Source organism: Amblyraja radiata, chromosome 7, assembly GCF_010909765.2.
Source record: "Amblyraja radiata isolate CabotCenter1 chromosome 7, sAmbRad1.1.pri, whole genome shotgun sequence".
In the NCBI taxonomy this organism is placed as follows: Eukaryota; Metazoa; Chordata; class Chondrichthyes; order Rajiformes; family Rajidae; genus Amblyraja; species Amblyraja radiata.
The window spans coordinates 82,398,548-82,419,178 of NC_045962.1; the positions used below are offsets into that span (position 1 = coordinate 82,398,548).

A 20,631-nucleotide genomic window follows, 5' to 3' on the forward strand; every position below is an offset into this window, starting at 1 on the left:
GAAGCCAATTAACCTACAAACCTGCACGTCTTTGGAGTGTGGGAGGAAACCAGAGCACACAGAGAAAACCCACGCGGTCACAGGGAGAACGTACAAACTCCGTACAAACAGCACCCGTAGTCAGGATCAAACCCATATCTCTGGCGTTGTGAGACAGCAACTCTACCGCTGTGCCACCGTGTCCTTTTTTTTCCAGATTAGATCATCAGGTCATACGTAATAGGAGAAGAATTGGGCCATTCGGCCCATCAAGTCTACTCCGCCAGTCAATCATGGCTGATCTATCCCTCCCTCCTAACCCTATCCACCTGCCTTCTCCCCATAACCCCTGACACCAGTACTAATCAAGAATCTATCTATCTATGCTTTAAAAATATCCACTGACTTGGCCTCCACAGCCGTCTGTGGCAATGAATTCCACAGATTCACCACCCTCGGGCTAAATAAATTTCTCCTCATCTCCTTCCGAAAGGTACATCCTTTAATTCTGAGGCTATGACCTCTGGTCCTAGACTCTCCCACTAGTGGAAACATCCTCTCCACATCCACTCTATCTAAGCCTTTCACTATTCTGTACGTTTCAATGAGGGCCCCCCTCATTCTTCTAAACTCACTCCTGGGATCCACAGTTTTCTATCTGCCTGTAACTTTTGTGTCACGATCATTAAAACTGTTCCCACCCCATCCCACCCCCACTCCACCCCCCCCCCCCCCCCCACTCCACCCCCCCCCCCCCCCCCCCACTCCACCCCCACCCCCCCTCCCCCCCCCCACTCTGGATGATCACATACCTGGCCCTCTTCAAACTGGTCACCGCCAATAGCTGACACACAGGGCTTAATGCAGCCTGCGCCCAAGGCAATTAGGAAGATACCAAACATGGATAAGACCCTGGGAATGAAAGAAGCTTTGTCTCAATTAAAAGGCAACATGATTTGCTGGCAAGACTGAGGTGAGTTTGAAACATATAAGATTATTAAGGGATTGGACACGCAAGAGGCAGGAAACATGCTCCCGATGTTGGGAGAGTCCAGAACCAGGGGACACAGTTTAAGAATAAGGGGTTGGCCATTTAGAACAGAGATGAGGAAAAACTTTTTCACCCAGAGAGTTGTGAATCTGTGGAATGCTCTGCCTCAGAAGGCGGTGGAGGCCGGTTCTCTGGATGCTTTCAAGAAAGAGTTAGATAGAGCTCTTAAAGATAGCGGAGTCCGGGGATTTGTGGAGAAGGCAGGAACGGGGTACTGATTGTGGATGATCAGCCATGATCACAGTGAATGGTGGTGCTGGCTCAAAGGGCCGAATGGCCTACCCCTGCACCATTAACTATTGAGTTCAGTTCAGTTTATTGTCACATTCCTTAACTATGGTTTAATAATAGCAAAAAAATTAATTCTTAAATTTTGGAAAGGTACATCAATACCAACGCTTAAAATGTGGATTGCAAGTATGTTGGACACCGCTCATCTTGAGGAAATGCGATTCCTCCTAATGGATAAATCAGACCAATTCATAACGAGTTGGTCTCCATTCGTCGTTTTTTTGGAATCATATGGTGCAACACAATTGTAAAAAATAACTGTTTCAGGACTGGACGAGGGTTGGTCAAGACTATAAATAATGATCTCCTCTTTTTTTTTTTTTTTTTTTTCTTTTTTTCTCTCTATTCTCTCTCTCAACTTTTTTCATTTACTCGTTTTCTTTTTTCACACACTATATATTTCACATCTTTCTATCCTTTACTATCTAACTTCTTTTTCTTATTCTAATCTTTTTTCAGTGTAACAAAAAAAAAAAAAAGAAGTTGTACATAAAATGTATTATGAAAATATATATTAGGCACTTTGGTGCCATATGACTGTACTTACTTCTAATAAAATAAAATATAAAAAAAAAAAAAAAAAAAAAAAAAAATAATGGATGGGATTTATATAGCGCCTTTCTAATACTCAAGGCGCTTTACATCGCATTATTCATTCACTCCTCAGTCACACTCGGTGGTGGTAAGCTACTTCTGTAGCCACAGCTGCCCTGGGGCAGACTGACGGAAGCGTGGCTGCCAATCTGCGCCTACGGCCCCTCCGACCACCACCAATCACTCACACACATTCACACACATTCACACACAGGCAAAGGTGGGTGAAGTGTCTTGCCCAAGGACACAACGACAGTATGCACTCCAAGCGGGATTCGAACCGGCAACCTTCCGGTTGCCAGCCGAACACTTAGCCCATTGTGCCATCTGTCGTCTCGAGGTACAGTGAATAGCTTTTGTTGCGAGCTAAGCAGCCAGCAGAAAGACAATACCTGATTACAATCAAGCTGTCTGCAGTGCATAGATACATGACAAAGGAATAACGTTTAGTGCAAAGTAAAGCCAACAAAGTCCGATCAAGGATAGTCTGAGGGTCACCAATGAGATAGATGATAGTTCAAGACTGCTCTCTGGTTGTGGTGGGATGGTTCAGTTGCCTGATAACAGCTGGGAAGAAACTGTCCCTGAATCTGGAGGTGAGTGTTTTCACACTTCTATTAGACCTTTTGCCTAATGGGAGAGGGGCGAAAAGGGAGTGGCCAGGGTGCGACTCATCCTTGATTATGCTGCTAGCCTTGTCGAGGCAGTGTGAGGTATAAATGTAGTCAATGGAAGGGAGGTTGGTTTGTGTGATGATCTGGGCTGCGTCCACATTTTGCTGCAATTTCCCGCGGTCTTGAATGGAGTTGTTCCCAAACTAAGCTGTGATGCACCTTGTGGAATTCTCTGCCTCATAAGGCAGTGGAGGCCAATTCACTGAATGTCTTCAAGAGAGAGTTAAATATAGATCTTAGCGTTAGGAATCAAGGGATATGGGGAGAAAGCAGGAACAGGGTACTGATTCTGGATGGCTAGCCATGATCATTTTGAATGGCCTATTCCAGCACCTATTTTCTATGTTTCTATGTTTAAGGTCATAAGGTTATAAGGGATAGTAGAATTAGGCCATTCAGCCCATCAAGTCTACTCCGCCATTCAATCATGGCTGATCTATCTCTCCCTCCTAACCCCATTCTCCTGCCTTCTCCCCGTAAACCCTGACACCTATACTAATCAGAAATCTGTCTATCTCGGCCTTAAAAATATCCACTGATGGCCTCCACAGCCTTCTGTGGCAAAGAATTCCACAGATTCACCACCCTCTGACAAACATAGACTCATCATACGTTAGTTCACTCATTACTGGTTTCATTCTTGTAAACCTCCTCTGGACCCTCCCCAGAGCCAGCGCTACTTTCCTCGGATAGTCATAGAGTGATACAGCATGGGAACAGGCCCTTCGGCCCAACTTGCCCACACCGGCCAACATGTCCCAGCTACACTAATCCCACCCGTCTGCACTTGGTCCATATCCCTCCAAACTTGTCCTATCCATGTAACTGTCTAACTGTTTCTTAAACGTTGGGATAGTCCCAGCCTCAACTACCTCCAGTGGCAGCTCAACCCATACACCCACTAACCTTTGTGTGAAAAAGTCACCCCTCAAATGGAGCAGTGGTGGCCGGTTCTCTGGATACTTTCAAGAGAGAGCTAGATAGAGCTCTTAAAGATAGCAGAGTCAGGGGATATGGAGAAAAGGCAGGAACGGGGTACTGATTGGGTATGATCACATTGAATGGCGGTGCTGGCTCGAAGGGCCAAATGGCCAACTCCTGCACCTATTGTCTATTCCTATTGAATCCTTTCCCCTTCACCTTGAATCCTTGTCATCTGGTCCTGGATTCCCCTACTTGGGCAAGGGACTCTGTGCGTCTATGGTGATATGGTGCCCAAATTATTTTGAAGAACATCTTTCCTTTTACTCACACATGTACCGTATGGTTGCCCACCGGTGGAATGGCGCCGATTGATGTCACCACGAGGCCGATGATGTACACAATAGAAAGGATGACGATGGTCCTGTTTGTGATCAAAGAAGGCAAACATCAAATCAGTATTTACGAAGATGCGATGAGCTGCTAAGATTAATATTTTTATCCTTCATTTTAAAACGAGGCACGAAACTGGCAAGGCGACAAAAATGTTTACGAAGGGTAGCACGGTGGCGCAGCGGTAGAGTGGCTGCCTCACAGCGCCAGAGACCCGGGTTCGATCCTGACTGCGGGGGCTGTCCGTACGGAGTTTGTGCCTTCTCCCCGTGACTGTGGGGGTTTTCTACGGGTGCTCCGGTTTCCTCCCACATTCCAAAGAAGGACAGGTTTGTGGGTGAAAGTCAATGTCAAATTTATTCTTCACGTGCTCCAACTAAGGTGCAGTGAAATGAATTTGCCAGCAGCGATACAGTTGAAAAAAACACACACACAATATACGATAGAAAGGTTGATTGGCTTCCGTCACAAAATTAGTTCCTCGTGTGCCGGATAGTACAAGTGTACAGGGTCGGCGCAGACTCAGTGGGCCGAAGGGCATGTTTCCACCCTGTATTTCAGAATTAAACTGAAGGATGTTCCTGCAATTGGAGGGCTTGAGTTACAGTAGGAAAGCCCACTAGTGGGTAAACCCACCGGGAGAACGTGCAAACTCCGTACAGGCAGCGCCCATGGGAGATATACGTGCGACGCCACACGTGAACTCACTTGAACTTTCCCAGCCAGGAGTCAGCAATGAGGGCTCCCAAGACTGGCGTGAAGTAGGCGAGTCCCATGAAGGCATGGTAAATGGCCGTGGACTGATCATCGTCCCAATGAAGGAAGTTTGCAAAGTACAGGATGAGAACAGCTGGAATACAAGGAATAACGGCAGGTCAGTCAGCGAAAGATGCATCCACCTCATAACCTCAAAGGGACTAAAGATGAAAATTAGCTATTGGCTATAATCTTGTATATTTACATGTAAATGTTTATTAATATGCACTGTCCCTCTTTAAAAAAAAAAAACAATTAAAAAAACAATTACAAAAAAATGCTCATACGTTCTAGGAGCAGAGTTAGGCCATTCGGCCCATCAAGTGTACCTGCCTTCTCTCCATACCCCCTGATCCCATTATCCACAAGGGCCACATCTAACTCCCTCTTAAATATAGCCAATGAACTGGCCTCAACTACCTTCTGTGGCAGAGAATTTCAGATCATGAATTTGTCTATCTCTGCCTTAAAAATATCCACTGACTTGGCCTCCACAGCGTTCCGTGGCAATGAATTCCACAGATTCATCACCCTCCGGCTAAAGAAATTCCTCCTCATCTCCGTAAAGGAACGCCCTTTTATTCTGAGGCTGTGACCTCTGGCCCTAGACTCTCCCACTAGTGGAAACATCCTCTCCACATCCACACCATCTTGGCCTATCCAGGGTGTATGGAACGAGCTGCCAGAGGAGGTAGTTGAGGCAGATACTACTGCAACGTTTGAGAGACATTTAGACAGAGGGCAAATTTGACCCACCAATCTATCAATTTCCTCTTTAAAAATATCCATTGACTTGGCCTCCTCCACAGCCTCCTGTGGCAATGAATTCCACAGATTCACCATCCTCTGACTAAAGAAATTCCTCCTCATCTCCTTTCTAAAGGTACGTCCCTTTATTCTGAGGCTATGGCCTCTGGTCCTGGACTCTACGACTAATAATCTGTTTTATTTGATTACGGAGTAGTTGGTGCTAAAGGGGATTCCACTCCAAGGGTTCCCGAGTGTGGTAGCATGATGGTGAAGCCGCCATTCTGATGCTCGCCTTCATTCGCCCAGGCACACTAACAGCATTTCTTCTCATTTAGAAAGGTCCATGGATAGGACAGGTTTACAGGGATATGGGCCAAATGTAAGCAGGTGGGACTAGAGCAGGTGGGACATGTTGGTCGGTGTGAGCAAGTTGATCCGTATGGTCTGCTTCCACACTGTATATCCCCATGACCATATCTGTTGTACTGATGTAGGGCTTGATGTTATTCATGTATAATATGATCTGATTTAATCGGATAGCACGTAAAACAAAGATTGTCATTGTATCTCGGTACGCAGAGTGTCAGACAGCACAGAATTATATATCTAATCCTAAATCTAAACATGGGTGGGGTAGTGGAAGTGTTGCTGCCTCACAGCGCCAGAGACCCAGGTTCGATCCTGACTATGGGTGCTGTCTGTATGGAGTATGTACGTTCCCCCCGTGATCTATGTGGGTTTTCTCCAGGTGCTCCGGTTTCCTCCCACACTCCAAAGACGCACAGGTTTGTAGGATAATTGGCTTTGGTAAAAATTGTCCCTAGTGTGTGTCGGATAGTGTTGGTGTGCGGGGATCGCTGGCCGGTGCGGACCTGGTGATATGCTGTATCTCTAAATTAAACTAAACAAATGAATTCCCATCATATTGTTTTTTTTAGTTCAGAGATATAGCACAGAAACAGGCCCTTCGACCCACCAATTCCACGCTATCCCCACACATTAACCCTATCCTACACACACAGTGGACAATTTACATTTATACCACGCCAATTTATCTACAAACCTGTGCGTCTTTGGAGAGTGGGATGAAACCGAAGATCTCTGAGAAAAACCACGCGGTCACGGGGGGAACGTACAAACTCCGTACAGACAGCATTTGTAGTCGGGATCGAATCCAGGTCACCGATGCTGCAAACGCTGTCAGGCAGCAACTCTACTGCTGCGCCACCAGGCCGCCCTTATAACGGCATCGAAAAGCGACACAATAGGTATAGACTACAATAGGAGGGAGATCTTGCAATTACTTTATAAATCATCGGTTAATATTGTGTGCAGTTAGAAAGCAATGGTCGGGTGCAAAGTAAATTCTCCAGAATGTTGAAACTGTAGATGCTGGTTAATACACAAAAAGATACAAAGTGCTGGAGTAACTCAGCAGGTCAGGCAGCATCTCTGGAGAACATGGATGGGCAGCATTTCAGGTCAGGACCCTTCTTCAGCCTGATTGTGTGGGGGAGGGGAGAAGAAATCTGGAAGAGGGGAGAGGCCGGACACAGGTGGACACAGGCAACAGGTGGACACAGGCAACAGGTGGACACAGGCAACAGGTGGACACAGGCAATAGGTGGACACAGGCAACAGGTGGACACAGGCAACAGGTGGACACAGGCAACAGGTGGACACAGGCAACAGGTGGACACAGGCAAGAGGAGGTTTCGATCAGCATATTGTTGGAACAAAGGTCAGAGATAAGAATAGCAGGTGTGAGACTGGTATAAAGAGTTGTGAATTGTGAAGTCATGGAGTCATACCGTGTGGGAACAGGCCCAACCTGCCCACAACCGACCAGCATGTCCCATCTACACTGGTCCCACCTGCCTGTGTTTGGCCCGTATCCCTCTAAACCGGTTACATCCATGTACCTGTCTAAATGTTTTTCTTAAACGTTGCTGCAAATGGCAAATTTCAGACTTTTCCGGTGTCCTCTTTTCCAGTTGCCATTACTCTCCAGGTACAGGAGGAGTGATCTCACGCAGACCCAGTAGAACAGATCTTCCAGTCGTTACTTCCTGTTTAGTTGGTTGTTTATTGAAGTAGTTGTACAAATAAAGTGATGAACGAACCAGGTTTTCCTTATGCTGCATGCAAGTTGTAGCTGGCTGCTCTGTCCCTGGGCTGGTGAGAACTCTATGCTCTCCCTCCCTGTGCCTGCCTCTTCCTGTCCCCTATGCCCTTATATATACACAACCCTGTGCATCTAATGATCGCCCCCAAGTGTCCAAAATAATACTGCAAGATATATCTAGACAAAATAATATAATATGCCAACAGTCGCTAGGCAAAACATAAATGACTCCTTCAGTTGCAATAGTCTCTGCCTCAAATACTTCCTCCGACAGCTCATTCCATACACCCACCGCCCATTGTGCGAAAAGGTTACCCTCAGGTTCTTATTAAATCTTCCACCCCTCAACTTAAGTCTGAGGGGTGAAAGTAGCAGGAGAAGGGTGGGGGGGGGGGAGGTATAGGTCAGTCCAGGTGAAGCACTGGATAGGGGAGAGGAGGGGGAGAGGGGGGAGAATGGGGAATTGTGGGAGGTGGTGGGAGATAGTCACAGTACATGTTCCCTAATATTGGAGAAATCATTGTTCAATACCGCTGGGTTGTTAGCTACCCAAGCAGAATATGAGGTGCTGTTCATCCAGTTTGCGTGTGGCATCACTCTGACAGCGGAGGAGGCCCAGGACAGAAAGGTTAGTGTGGGAATGGGAAGATGAGTCAAAATGGCGAGTTGAGAGTTGTTATTCAGAGAGGAAGCCAGTGACCAGTGGCATGACCAGTGGCATGACCAGTGATGTGACCAGTGATGTGACCAGTTACATAACCAGTGTTGTGGCCAGTGGTGTGACCAGTGGTGTGACCAGTGGTGTGACCAGTGACGTGACCAGTGGTGTGACCAGTGGCCTGACCAGTGGCGTGCCTCAGGAATCAGTGCAGTGTCCACTGTTGTTTGTCATCTTACAAAATTCTTAAGGGGTTGGACAGGCTAGATGCAGGAAGATTGTTCCCGATGTTGGGGAAGTCCAGAACAAGGGGTCACAGTTTAAGGATAAGGGGAAAATCTTTTAGGACCGAGATGAGAAAAACATTTTTCACACAGAGAGTGGTGAATCTCTGGAATTCTCTGCCACAGAAGATAGTTGAGGCCAGTTCATTGGCTATATTTAAGAGGGAGTTAGATGTGGCCCTTGTGGCTAAAGGGATCAGGGGGTATGGAGAGAAGGCAGGTACAGGATACTGAGTTGGATGATCAGCCATGATCATATTGAATGGCGGTGCAGGCTCGAAGGGCCGAATGGCCTACTCCTGCACCTATTTTCTATGTTTCTATTCTCAAGTAACAATTTGGATGACAATGTTGATAAAACGGTTTGTATGTTTGCAGGGGGTCAAGGGTCATGGGGAGGAGGCAGGAGAATGGGCTTGAGAGGGAAAGATAGATCAGCCATGATTGAATGGGGGAGTAGGCTTGATGGACCGAATGGCCTAATTCTTCTCCTATCACTTATGAACGTACAAACGTATGACACCAGAACTGGCGGTGTAGTGGACAGTGAATCAATATACAGTGGCTTGCAAAAGTTTTCATACCCTTTGAACTTTTCCACATTTTGTCACGTTACAACCACAAACGTAAATGTATTTTATTGGGATTTTATGTGATAGACCAACACAAAGTGGTGCATAATTGTGAAGTGGAAGGAAAATGATACATGGTTTTCAAATTTTTTTACAAATAAAAAACTGAAAAGTGTGGCGTCAAAAGTATTCAGCCCCCCTGAGTCAATACTTTGTAGAACCACCTTTCGCTGCAATTACAGCTGCAAGTCTTTTGGGGCATGTCTCTACCAGCTTTGCACATCTAGAGACTGATATTTTTGCCCATTCTTCTTTGCAAAATAGCTCAAGGTCAGTCAGATTGGATGGAGAGCGTCTGTGAACAGCAATTTTCAAGTCTTGCCAGAGATTCTCAATTGGATTTAGGTCTGGACTTTGACTGGGCCATTCTAGCACATGAATATGCTTTGATCTAAACTATTCCATTGTAGCTCTGGCTGTATGTTTAGGGTCGTTGTCCTGCTGGAAGGTGAACCTCCGCCCCAGTCTCAAGTCTTTTGCAGACTCTAACAGGTTTTCTTCCAAGATTGCCCTGTATTTGGCTCCATCCATCTTCCCATCAACTCTGACCACCTTCCCTGTCCCTGCTGAAGAAAAGCTTCCCCACAGCATGATGCTGCCACCACCATGTTTCACAGTGGGGATGGTGTGTTCAGGGTGATGTGCAGTGTTAGTTTTCCGCCACACATAGCGTTTTGCATTTAGGCCAAAAACATCAATTTTGGTCTCATCTGACCAGAGCACCTTCCTCCACATGTTTGCTGTGTCCCCCACATGGCTTGTGGCAAACTGCAAACGGGACTTCTTATGGCTTTTTTTCAACAATGGCTTTCTTCTTGCCACTCTTCCATAAAGGCCCGATTTGTGGAGTGCACGACTAATAGTTGTCCTGTGGACAGATTCTCCCACCTAAGCTGTGGATCTCTGCAGCTCCTCCAGAGTTACCATGGGCCTCTTGGCTGCTTCTCTGATCAATGCTCTCCTTGCCCGGCCTGTCAGTTTAGGTGGACAGCCATGTCTTGGTAGGTTTGCAGTTGTGCCATAATCTTTCTATTTTCGGATGATGGATTGAACAGTGCTCCGTGAGATGTTCAAAGCTTGGGATATTTTTTTATAACCTAACCCTGCTTTAAACTTCTCCACAACTTTATCCCTGACCTGTCTGGTGTGTTCCTTGGGCTTCATGATGCTGTTTGTTCACTAATGTTCTCTAACAAACCTCTGAGGCCTTCACAGAACAGCTGTATTTATACTGAGATTAGATTACACACAAGTGGACTATATTTACTAATTAGGTGACTTCTGAAGGCAATTGGTTGCACTGGATTTTATTTAGCGGTATCAGAGTAAAGGGGGCTGAATACTTTTGCACGCCACACTTTTCAGTTTTTTATTTGTAAAAAAATTTGAAAACCATGTATCATTTCCCTTCCACTTCACAATTATGCGCCACTTTGTGTTGGTCTATCACATAAAATCCCAATAAAATACATTTACGTTTGTGGTTGTAACGTGACAAAATGTGGAAAAATTCAAGGAGTATGAATACTTTTGCAAGCAAATGTATCAGAGATTACAACAAGGTTTGGATGATCAGATAAGTGGGTCAAGAAATGGTAGATTTAACCAGGAAAAGGAAATTAAAAATTGTTAGCAACTGGGAGATGCAGATGGCCTTTCCAAAGTTCCCACCCTTGTTCCTCCTGCCCACAGCAAAAATCATGATCCTGACCCAAAATATCAACTATTCCTTCTCTCCAGAGAAGCTGCCTGTCTCGCCGAGTTACTCCAGCATTTTGTGTCTATCTTCTCTGAAAATCAACATGTGCGGTTTCTTCCTACAACGGCACGGTGGCGCATCGGTGGAGTTGCTGCCTAAAGGGCCTGTCCCACTTCCACCACCTAATTCACCACCTTTTTTACTCGTGGACATTTTACATCAGGCTAGAAAAAACGCCCCGACCTACTTGATGCCATGAGTACCTACGACCATTGTGAGAGGTACGGACAGGGGTTTCTGCGGCAACAGACGGGATGCGAGGATGGTGTGCTGCCTTCCTGGTGCCAGGATCCAGGATGTCACGGACAGAGTGCAGAAAATCCTCAAGGGCGAAGGTGAACATCCGGAAGTGGTAGTGCATGTCGGCACAAACGATGTCGGAAAGAAGGGGATGAATATTCTGCAGCGTGACTTTAGAGAGCTCGGAAAAATGCTGAAAAACAGGACCTCCAGGGTTGTTATCTCCGGTTTGCTTCCAGTTCCTCGTGCTGGCGAGAGCAGGAACAGGGAGATACGGGACCTGAACGTGTGGCTGAGGAACTGGTGCACGGGGCAGGGATTTAGATTCTTAGATCACTGGGATCTGTTTTGGGGTAAGGGGGAACTGTACAAAAGGGACGGATTGCATCTTAACAGGTGTGGGACCAGCATTCTGGCAGGCAGGTTTGCCACTGCTACACGGGTGGTTTTAAACTGAATAAGGGGGGTGGGGTGTCGAATGAGCTAGTGGAGGATGGAGTTAAAGGGAAAGGGTTTCTTAAATGTGTGAGCGTAGAGACAGAGGGGTGTAAAATGAGGGTAGAAGCAATAGGTAGCAAGGTGAAAAGTAAAAGTGGCAGGCTGGAAAATCCAGGGCAAAAATCAAAAAGGGCCACTTTTCAACAAAATTGTATAAGGGGTAAGAGTGTTGTAAAAACAAGCCTGAAGGCTTTGTGTCTCAATGCAAGGAGCATTCGTAATAAGGTGGATGAGTTGAATGTGCAGATAGCTATTAATGACTATGATATAGTTGGGATCACGGAGACATGGCTCCAGGGTGACCAAGGCTGGGAGCTGAACATCCAGGGATATTCAATATTCAGGAGGGATAGAGAGAAAGGAAAAGGAGGTGGGGTAGCGTTGCTGATTAGAGAGGAGATTAACGCAATGGAAAGGAAGGACATTAGTTTGCAGGATGTGGAATCGGTATGGGTAGAGCTGTGAAACACTAAGGGGCAGAAAACGCTGGTGGGTGTTGTGTACAGGCCACCTAACAGTAGTAGTGAAGTTGGAGATGGTATCAAACAGGAAATTAGAAATGCGTGCGACAAAGGCAAAACCGTTATAATGGGTGACTTCAATCTACATATAGATTGGGTGAATCAAATTGGCAGGGGTGCTGAGGAAGAGGATTTTTTGGAATGTATGCGGGATAGTTATCTAAATCAACATGTAGAGGAACCAACGAGAGAGCAGGCTATTTTAGACTGGGTATTGAGTAATGAGGAAGGGTTAGTTAGCAGTCTTGTTGTACGTGCCCCCTTGGGCAAGAGTGACCATAATATGGTTGAGTTCTTCATTAGGATGGAGAGTGACATTGTTAATTCAGAAACAATGGTTCTGAACTTAAAGAAAGGTAACTTTGAGGGTATGAGACGTGAATTGGCCAAGATTGACTGGCAATTAATTCTAAAAGGGTTGACGGTGGATATGCAATGGAAGACATTTAAAGACTGCATGGATGAACTACAAAAATTGTTCATCCCAGTTTGGCAAAAGAATAAATCAGGGAAGCTAGTGCATCCGTGGATAACAAGGGAAATCAGGGATAGTATCAAAGCGAAGGATGATGCGTACAAATTAGCCAGAAAAAGCAGCATACCAGAGGACTGGGAGAAATTCAGAGACCAGCAGAGGAGGACAAAGGGCTTAATTAGGAAAGGAAAAATAGATTATGAAAGAAAACTGTCAGGGAACATAAAAACTGACTGCAAAAGATTTTATAGATATGTGAAAAGAAAGAGATTAGTTAAAACAAATGTAGGTCCCTTGCAGTCAGAAACGGGTGAGTTGATCATGGGGAACAAGGATATGGCGGACCAATTGAATAACTACTTTGGTTCCGTCTTCACTAAGGAAGACATAAATAATCTGCCGGAAATAGCAGGGGACCGCGGGTCAAAGGAGTTGGAGGAATTGAGTGAAATCCAGGTTAGCCGGGAAGTGGTGTTGGGTAAATTAAATGGATTAAAGGCCGATAAATCCCCAGGGCCAGATAGGCTGCATCCCAGAGTACTTAAGGAAGTAGCTCCAGAAATAGTGGATGCATTAGTAATAATCTTTCAAAACTCTTTAGATTCTGGAGTAGTTCCTGAGGATTGGCGGGTAGCAAACGTAACCCCACTTTTTAAGAAGGGAGGTAGAGAGAAAACGGGGAATTACAGACCAGTTAGTCTAACATCGGTAGTGGGGAAACTGCTAGAGTCAGTTATTAAAGATGGGATAGCAGCACATTTGGAAAGTGGTGAAATCATTGGACAAAGTCAGCATGGATTTACAAAAGGTAAATCATGTCTGACGAATCTTATAGAATTTTTCGAGGATGTAACTAGTAGCGTAGATAGGGGAGAACCAGTGGATGTGGTGTATCTGGACTTCCAGAAGGCTTTCGACAAGGTCCCACATAAGAGATTAGTTTACAAACTTAAAGCACACGGCATTGGGGGTTCAGTATTGATGTGGATAGAGAACTGGCTGGCAAACAGGAAGCAAAGAGTAGGAGTAAACGGGTCCTTTTCACAATGGCAGGCAGTGACTAGTGGGGTACCGCAAGGCTCAGTGCTGGGACCCCAGCTATTTACAATATATATTAATGATCTGGATGAGGGAATTGAAGGCAATATCTCCAAGTTTGCGGATGACACTAAGCTGGGGGGCAGTGTTAGCTGTGAGGAGGATGCTAGGAGACTGCAAGGTGACTTGGATAGGCTGGGTGAGTGGGCAAATGTTTGGCAGATGCAGTATAATGTGGATAAATGTGAGGTTATCCATTTTGGTGGCAAAAACAGGAAAGCAGACTATTATCTAAATGGTGGCCGACTAGGAAAAGGGGAGATGCAGCGAGACCTGGGTGTCATGGTACACCAGTCATTGAAAGTGGGCATGCAGGTGCAGCAGGCAGTGAAGAAAGCGAATGGTATGTTAGCTTTCATAGCAAAAGGATTTGAGTATAGGAGCAGGGAGGTTCTACTGCAGTTGTACAGGGTCTTGGTGAGACCACACCTGGAGTATTGCGTACAGTTTTGGTCTCCAAATCTGAGGAAGGACATTATTGCCATAGAGGGAGTGCAGAGAAGGTTCACCAGACTGATTCCTGGGATGTCAGGACTGTCTTATGAAGAAAGACTGGATAGACTTGGTTTATACTCTCTAGAATTTAGGAGATTGAGAGGGGATCTTATAGAAACTTACAAAATTCTTAAGGGGTTGGACAGGCTAGATGCAGGAAGATTGCTCCCGATGTTGGGGAAGTCCAGGACAAGGGGTCACAGCTTAAGGATAAGGGGGAAATCCTTTAAAACCAAGATGAGAAGAACTTTTTTCACACAGAGAGTGGTGAATCTCTGGAACTCCCTGCCACAGAGGGTAGTCGAGGCCAGTTCATTGGCTATATTTAAGAGGGAGTTAGATGTGGCCCTTGTGGCTAAGGGGATCAGAGGGTATGGAGAGAAGGCAGGTACGGGATACTGAGTTGGATGATCAGCCATGATCATATTGAATGGCGGTGCAGGCTCGAAGGGCCGAATGGCCTACTCCTGCACCTAATTTCTATGTTTCTATGTTTCTATGACCAGCATCACGACCTACTGACGACCTCCTACGACCTCGTGACGACCATGCTGCGAGTATGAGTCAAGGGCAAGCTCAGCAGAGGTCGTGAATCAGGTCGTGAAAGTGGGACAGGCCCTTTACAGCGCCTGAAACCCGGGTTCGATCCTGACCACGGGTGCTTGTCAGTAGAGAGTTTGTATGTTCTCCCTGTGGCCTGCGTGGGTTTTCTCCGAGACCTTCCCATTTCCCCCCACACTACAGAGAAGTGCAGGTTTGCAGATTAATTGGCTTGGCATAATTGTAAACTGCAAAATTATCGCGTGTGTGTGTATGTATGTATGCATGTATGTATGTGCGTGTGTGTGCGCGTGCGTGCGTGCGTGCGTGCGTGTGTGTGTGTGTGTGTGTGTGGTAGTGCAAGTGGGTGGGGATCGGTAGTCGGTACGGACTCGGTGGGCCGAAGGGCCTGATTCTGCACTGTATCTCTAAACTAAGCAATTGCAAACTACAACCGCACTGAGCGGGAACACACCTTTCATGCCATAGTAGGAGAAGCCTTCACAGAATTCATTCACCATCACGAATATAATGCTGAGGGGGTAGGTGGTTCCACACAGTCGCTGGAGGAGGCAGAAGAAAACTGTTATTAAAAGGCAATGACGTAGAAACACAGAAACAAAGACAATAGGTGCAGGAGTTGGCCATTTGGCCCCTCCGAGCCAGCACCGCCATTCAACATGATCATGGCTGATCATCCATAATCAGTACCCCGTTCCTGCTGCCTCCACATATCCCTTGATTCCGTTAGCCCCAAGAGCTATATCTAACTTTCTCTTGAAAACATCCAGTGAATTGGCCTCCACTGCCTTCGGTGGCAGAGAACGCCACAGATTCACAACTCTCTTTGAGTTTTTCCTCATCTGCACTGCATTAAGTTACGACTGCCACTGTTGCCAAGATGGCGGCCAACCCAGGCGACTGTTTGCGTGCTGGACCACGGAAGTCGATCTACAATCACATATTACAATCGCTCCCCACGCACTTACGTAAATCTCTACTCCTGCAGCAACATTTCTGACTTTTAACTATCATCTTCTCAAACTCCTCTCAGACTCCTCTTTAGGGTGGCACAGTGGCGCAGAGGTAGTTCCTGCCTTACAGCGCCAGAGGCCTGGGTTCGATCCTGACCACGGGTGCTGTCTGTACGGAGTTTGTACGTTCTCCCCGTGACCTGCGTGGGTTTTCCTCGAGATCTTCGGTTTCCTCCCACACTCCAAAGACGTACAGGTTTGTAGGTTAATTGGCTTGGCATAAATGTAAATTGTCCCTAGTGTGTGTAGGATAGTGTTAGTGTGTGGACTCGGTAGGCCGAAGGGCCAGTTTCCGTGTTGTATCTCTAAACTAAACTAAAGACCTGTCCATTCTCTGACTCCCGGCACCTGAAGACCACCCGCGTCAACTCTTTGAGCGGCAATGACCCGAGCAGCGAGGCCTAGCGCGACCGATGAGACCTGGTTGTTGTCAGGCAACTGAATCATCATACCACAACCAGAGAGCAGTCCTGAACTACTATCAACCTAATCGGTGAACTTTGGAATCTCTAACTTCAAGTAACCCTTGCTTTCCCTCTCTCTCTCTCTCCGTCCCTCCCCCACCCTAGTTCTCCGACTAGTTCCACCAAAGATCCTATAGCGGAGCAAGATAGACCACTCCTGCTAAATGCAATGGGCTGACGTGTAGTACGCAACGGAGGGCCTTTTCTTCATCCATTTCAGTAACCGGACCCGACTTTGGTTAACCCTCTCGCAGTGTAATCAACGTTGTGGGGGAACAGTTTGTGTTAATAAATGATAATTCTGAAAATGAGGAGAAGATTTTTACCAAATAACTTTTATTTTTACGAGGATGTTTCCATAACCGGCTTCTGTCTCCGCAGTAGTATCTTTGCTCCGCGATGGGATATTTGGTGCGGAGACGGAAGCCGGTTACAGAAATGGGGCCGTATATTACCCATGAATCTGCCCATGACCGTACTACGTCTTTTTTGTCGAGTGATCTATCTTGCTCGCTATAGGATCTTTGGTTCCACTATCCTCCTGATTAATTTTCCTGACCGCATGGATCGTTGTCACCTTCCCCTCAGCTAACAATGAGTCATTCTATATTTCCTCGAACATCGCCTGCTTTGAACTGTCGTTTTCACACCTGAGCCTTCCATATCTCTAGTCTCCCTTTCTCCTGACACTCAGTCTGAGGAAAGGTCTTGACCCAAAACGTCACCCATTCCTTCTCTCCAGAGATGCTGTCTGTCCCGCTGAGTTACTCCAGCACTTTGTGTCTATCTTCGGTGTAAACCAGCCTCTGCAGTTCCTTCCTACACACCAGGCGCAATTTACCGAAGCAAATTAACCTAAAACTCTGCATGTCTCTGGAATGTGGGAGAAACCGAAGATCTCGGAGAAAGCCCACGCAGGTCACGGGGAGAACGTACAAACTCCGTACAGGCAAGCACCCGTAGTCGGGATCGAACCCGGGTCTCTGGCGCTGTAAGGCAGCAACTCTACCGCTGCGCCACCGTGCCACACTAGTAAAACATTGTATATTTATTTCTTGTATATTCTTTTGTTGTGTTGATGTGTTGATGTGCCCGTAAAGCTGCAACATGTAAGAATGTTACTGTGGGTTAGGCTGCATCTCTGGTGCAACTAAAATAGGTACAGACAAAATGCTGGAGTAACTCAGTGGGTCCGGCAGCATCTCCGGAGAATAAAAGATAGTTCAGGGTCTCCAATGGGGTAGATGTCAGAGGTACAGGTGTCAGGGGTTATGGGGAGAAGGCAGGAGAATGGGGTTAGGAGGGAGAGATAGGTCAGCCATGATTGAATGGCGGAGTAGACTCGACGGGCCGAATGGCCTAATTCTACACCTATCACTTATGAACTTATGAGATGGCAGCTCAGGACTGTTCTCTAGTTGGTGAGAGGACAGTTCAGGTGCCTGATAACAGTTCAGGTGCCTGATAACAGCTGGGAAGAAACTGGCCCTGAATCTGGAGGTGTGTGTTTTCACACTTCTGTACCTCTTGGCATGAAAGGTTTGGAGGGATGTGGACCGGCAGGCATCTATAATAAATCTCTAGCTTCAACTAACTCTTGTTTTCCTTCTCCCTCCCTCCCTCCCTCCCCCATCCTGGTTCTCCGACTAGTTCCACTGGTCCTCCTCATTCATTTTTACAATTGTATGCCTCGTTGTCACTTTCCCCTCAGCTAACAATGAGCCATTCGACATTCTCTTTGATCATCGTCCGCTTTGATCTGTTGTTTTCACACCTTACCCTTCCATATCTATGCGTCTCCTTCTCCCCTGAGCCTCGGTCGGAAGAAGGGTCTCGATCCGAAACGTCACCCATTCCTTCTCTCCAGAGATGCTGCCTGGCCCGCTGGGTTACTACAGCATTTTGTGTCTATCTTTGGTGTAAACCAGCATCTGCAGTTACTTCCTACACAAGCTGGCATCTGTAGTTTAGATGGGGCATCTAGATGGGGGTTTGGACAAGTTGGGCAGAGGGCCTGTTACTGTGTTGTTGACTCTATGCCTGTGCAAATACACACTATGCTTTGCACACACGCACACACACATCTCATAGCCTCAGATTTAAAGGATGTTCCTTTAGGAAGGAGATGAGGAGGAATTTCTTCAGTCGGAGGGCAGTGAATTCATTGCCATAGAAGGCTGTAGAGGCCAAGTTAGTGGATAATTTTAAGGCAGAGATAGATAGGTTCTTGAATAGTATGGGTGTGGGGAGAAGAATGGGGTTAGGAGGGAGAGATAGATCTAGGGTTGCCAACTTTCTCACTCCCAAATAAGGGGCAAAAGGTAAAAATACGGGACAAATTCCCGACGGCAATTCATTGACCGACTCGGCCGTGACTGGGTGAATGATGAGTTGGCCCGGGTGCTGGACTGCACACAAAGCCCAGCCGGCGGGCCAGCTGAGGAGTTTCGGCCCAAGCGACTTCGCACACAGTCCAGCGACCCATCCAACTCATAAACCGACGATCGTCCATGAGAAGGAGGGGTGGTGGTGGTGGTGTCGGCGGTAAGCGAAGGTCCGAAGGTCGGACAGCTGGCCGGGCTGCCGACCGAAGGGGCCACGGGCGAGGCGCTGCTGCTGCTGCTGCTGCACTCCATGGGCTGCACTACGTCGGGACGGGTGAGGCGGGGCCGGACGTGGCGCTCAGACCAGACTCGGTTCCCCTCGACCCGAGTAGTAGTAGTCAAATACGGGACAAGGGCGGTCCCGTACGGGACAAACCAATTTATCGCCCAATATACGGGATGTCCCGGCTAATACGGGACAGTTGGCAACCCTAGATAGATCAGCCATGATTGATGGCGGAGTTGACTTGATGGGCCGAATGGCCTAATTCTGCTCCTATCACTTATGAACCTATGAACACACAAACACACACACACACACAAACACATCGATAGTTTACGATAAATACATGTAAATTATCAGTGTGTTTTGCCCAACAAAAAAACCAGTCATTGTGAATCTGTGGCCCGCGGCTGCTCCATTCTACTGTAGACAACATCAGCCGTAGATATGTCTGAGAAACACCAGCAAAGCAACACATTGCGCTTCCAACTGGGCATCCAGCAAGTTGCCTTCTCTCCCACAACCCACGGTTCATCACCGTTACTTGTAAATACACCTCATGCATACTAACCGGAGACTGCTTCTTGGGAGAGCACGGGTCATTCTCAGTCTCAGCTTCTTTGGTGGGGAGGGGGAGGGGGAGAGAGGGGGAGGGGGAGAGAGAGGGAGGGGGGGAGAGAGAGGGGGGGGGAGAGAGAGGGGGGGAAGAGAGAAGTGGGGGGGAGAGAAGTGGGGGAGAGATGTGGGAGAGAGAGAGGGGGGGCGAGGAGGGGAGGAGGGGGGAAGGAGAGAGGGGGGGAAAGAGGGGGAAGGAGGGGGGAGGTGGGGGAGAGAGAGGAGGGGGAGAGAGGAGGGGGGGGAGAGAGGAGGTGGGAGAGAGAGAGTGGGGGAGAGAGAGAGATGGGGGGAGAGAGAGTGGGGGGAGGAGAGAGGGGGGGGAGGGGCGGGGGGAGAGAGAGATGGGGGGGAGTGAGAGAGGGGGGTAGAGAGAGAGGGGGGGAGAGAGAGGTGAGGGAGAGAGAGGTGGGGGGGAGAGAGAGATGGGGGTAGTGAGAGGGGGGAGAGAGGGGAGAGAAAGGTTGGGGAGAGAGAGGTGGGGGTGAGAGAGGTGGGGGGGAGAGAGGTGGGGGGGAGAGAGGTGGGGAGAGAGAGAGGGGAGAGAGGAGAGCGAGAGAGGAGGAGGGGAGAGAGGAGGGGGAGAGGAGGAGAGAGAGGGGGAGGAGAGAGAAAGTGGGGGAGGGGGGGGAGGTAGAGAAGGGGGAGGTAGGGGGAGGGAGGGAGAGAAAGAGAGATGTTTACAACGGTAACATGACCCACAGATCCCATTTATAAATACCCTCGGCGAGACGTATCAACGTTAAGCCATGTTAAAAATGGAAATAAGAGAAAGAAAGTTGGCATTGGAAAATGAAATGAGACCAAAGCAACATACCTGTGTTTTTCTTTGCCATTTCGGACCAGAGTTTGGAAAAGTTTTCAAATAAGTTCCAGCGCACTCTCTCTCTCTTTCTCTCTCTCTGCCTGTTCCCAAATCCCACAGTTTTGGTCGATGTTTCTCGTTAATATTTCATTTTTCGCCTTTCAAGTTGAAGGTGGGAGAGTGAAGTGCACTGTCGGCCGGGAACTTGTCATGTTTGAGTGATTATTGTGTGTGTGTGTACCTTTGAACACACGCAGACACATGTACACACCCCTTCCAATGACAGTGAGTGAGAGAGAGAGACTAGCGGTAAAGGCGTGGTGTGTGTGTGTGTGCGCTGTTAATTCTGCCTGCCCACTCCCAGCCTCCTGC

General features: G+C 47.4%; 1 protein-coding gene across 1 annotated transcript in view; it reads right to left on the reverse strand.

Moving 5' to 3' along the window:
* Nucleotides 1-20,290, reverse strand: part of LOC116974902 (solute carrier family 15 member 2-like) — a 60,783-nt gene extending 40,493 nt beyond the window's left edge. Inside the window, exons 1-5 of the mRNA XM_033023511.1 lie at nt 20,272-20,290; nt 15,210-15,317; nt 4,612-4,753; nt 3,842-3,934; nt 792-891 (exon numbers count right to left, since the gene is read on the reverse strand). Coding sequence (XP_032879402.1) covers nt 792-891; nt 3,842-3,934; nt 4,612-4,753; nt 15,210-15,317; nt 20,272-20,290 — 462 coding nt within the window. The remainder of the gene's footprint in view (nt 1-791; nt 892-3,841; nt 3,935-4,611; nt 4,754-15,209; nt 15,318-20,271) is intronic.
* Between the last annotated feature and the right edge of the window lie 341 nt (nt 20,291-20,631).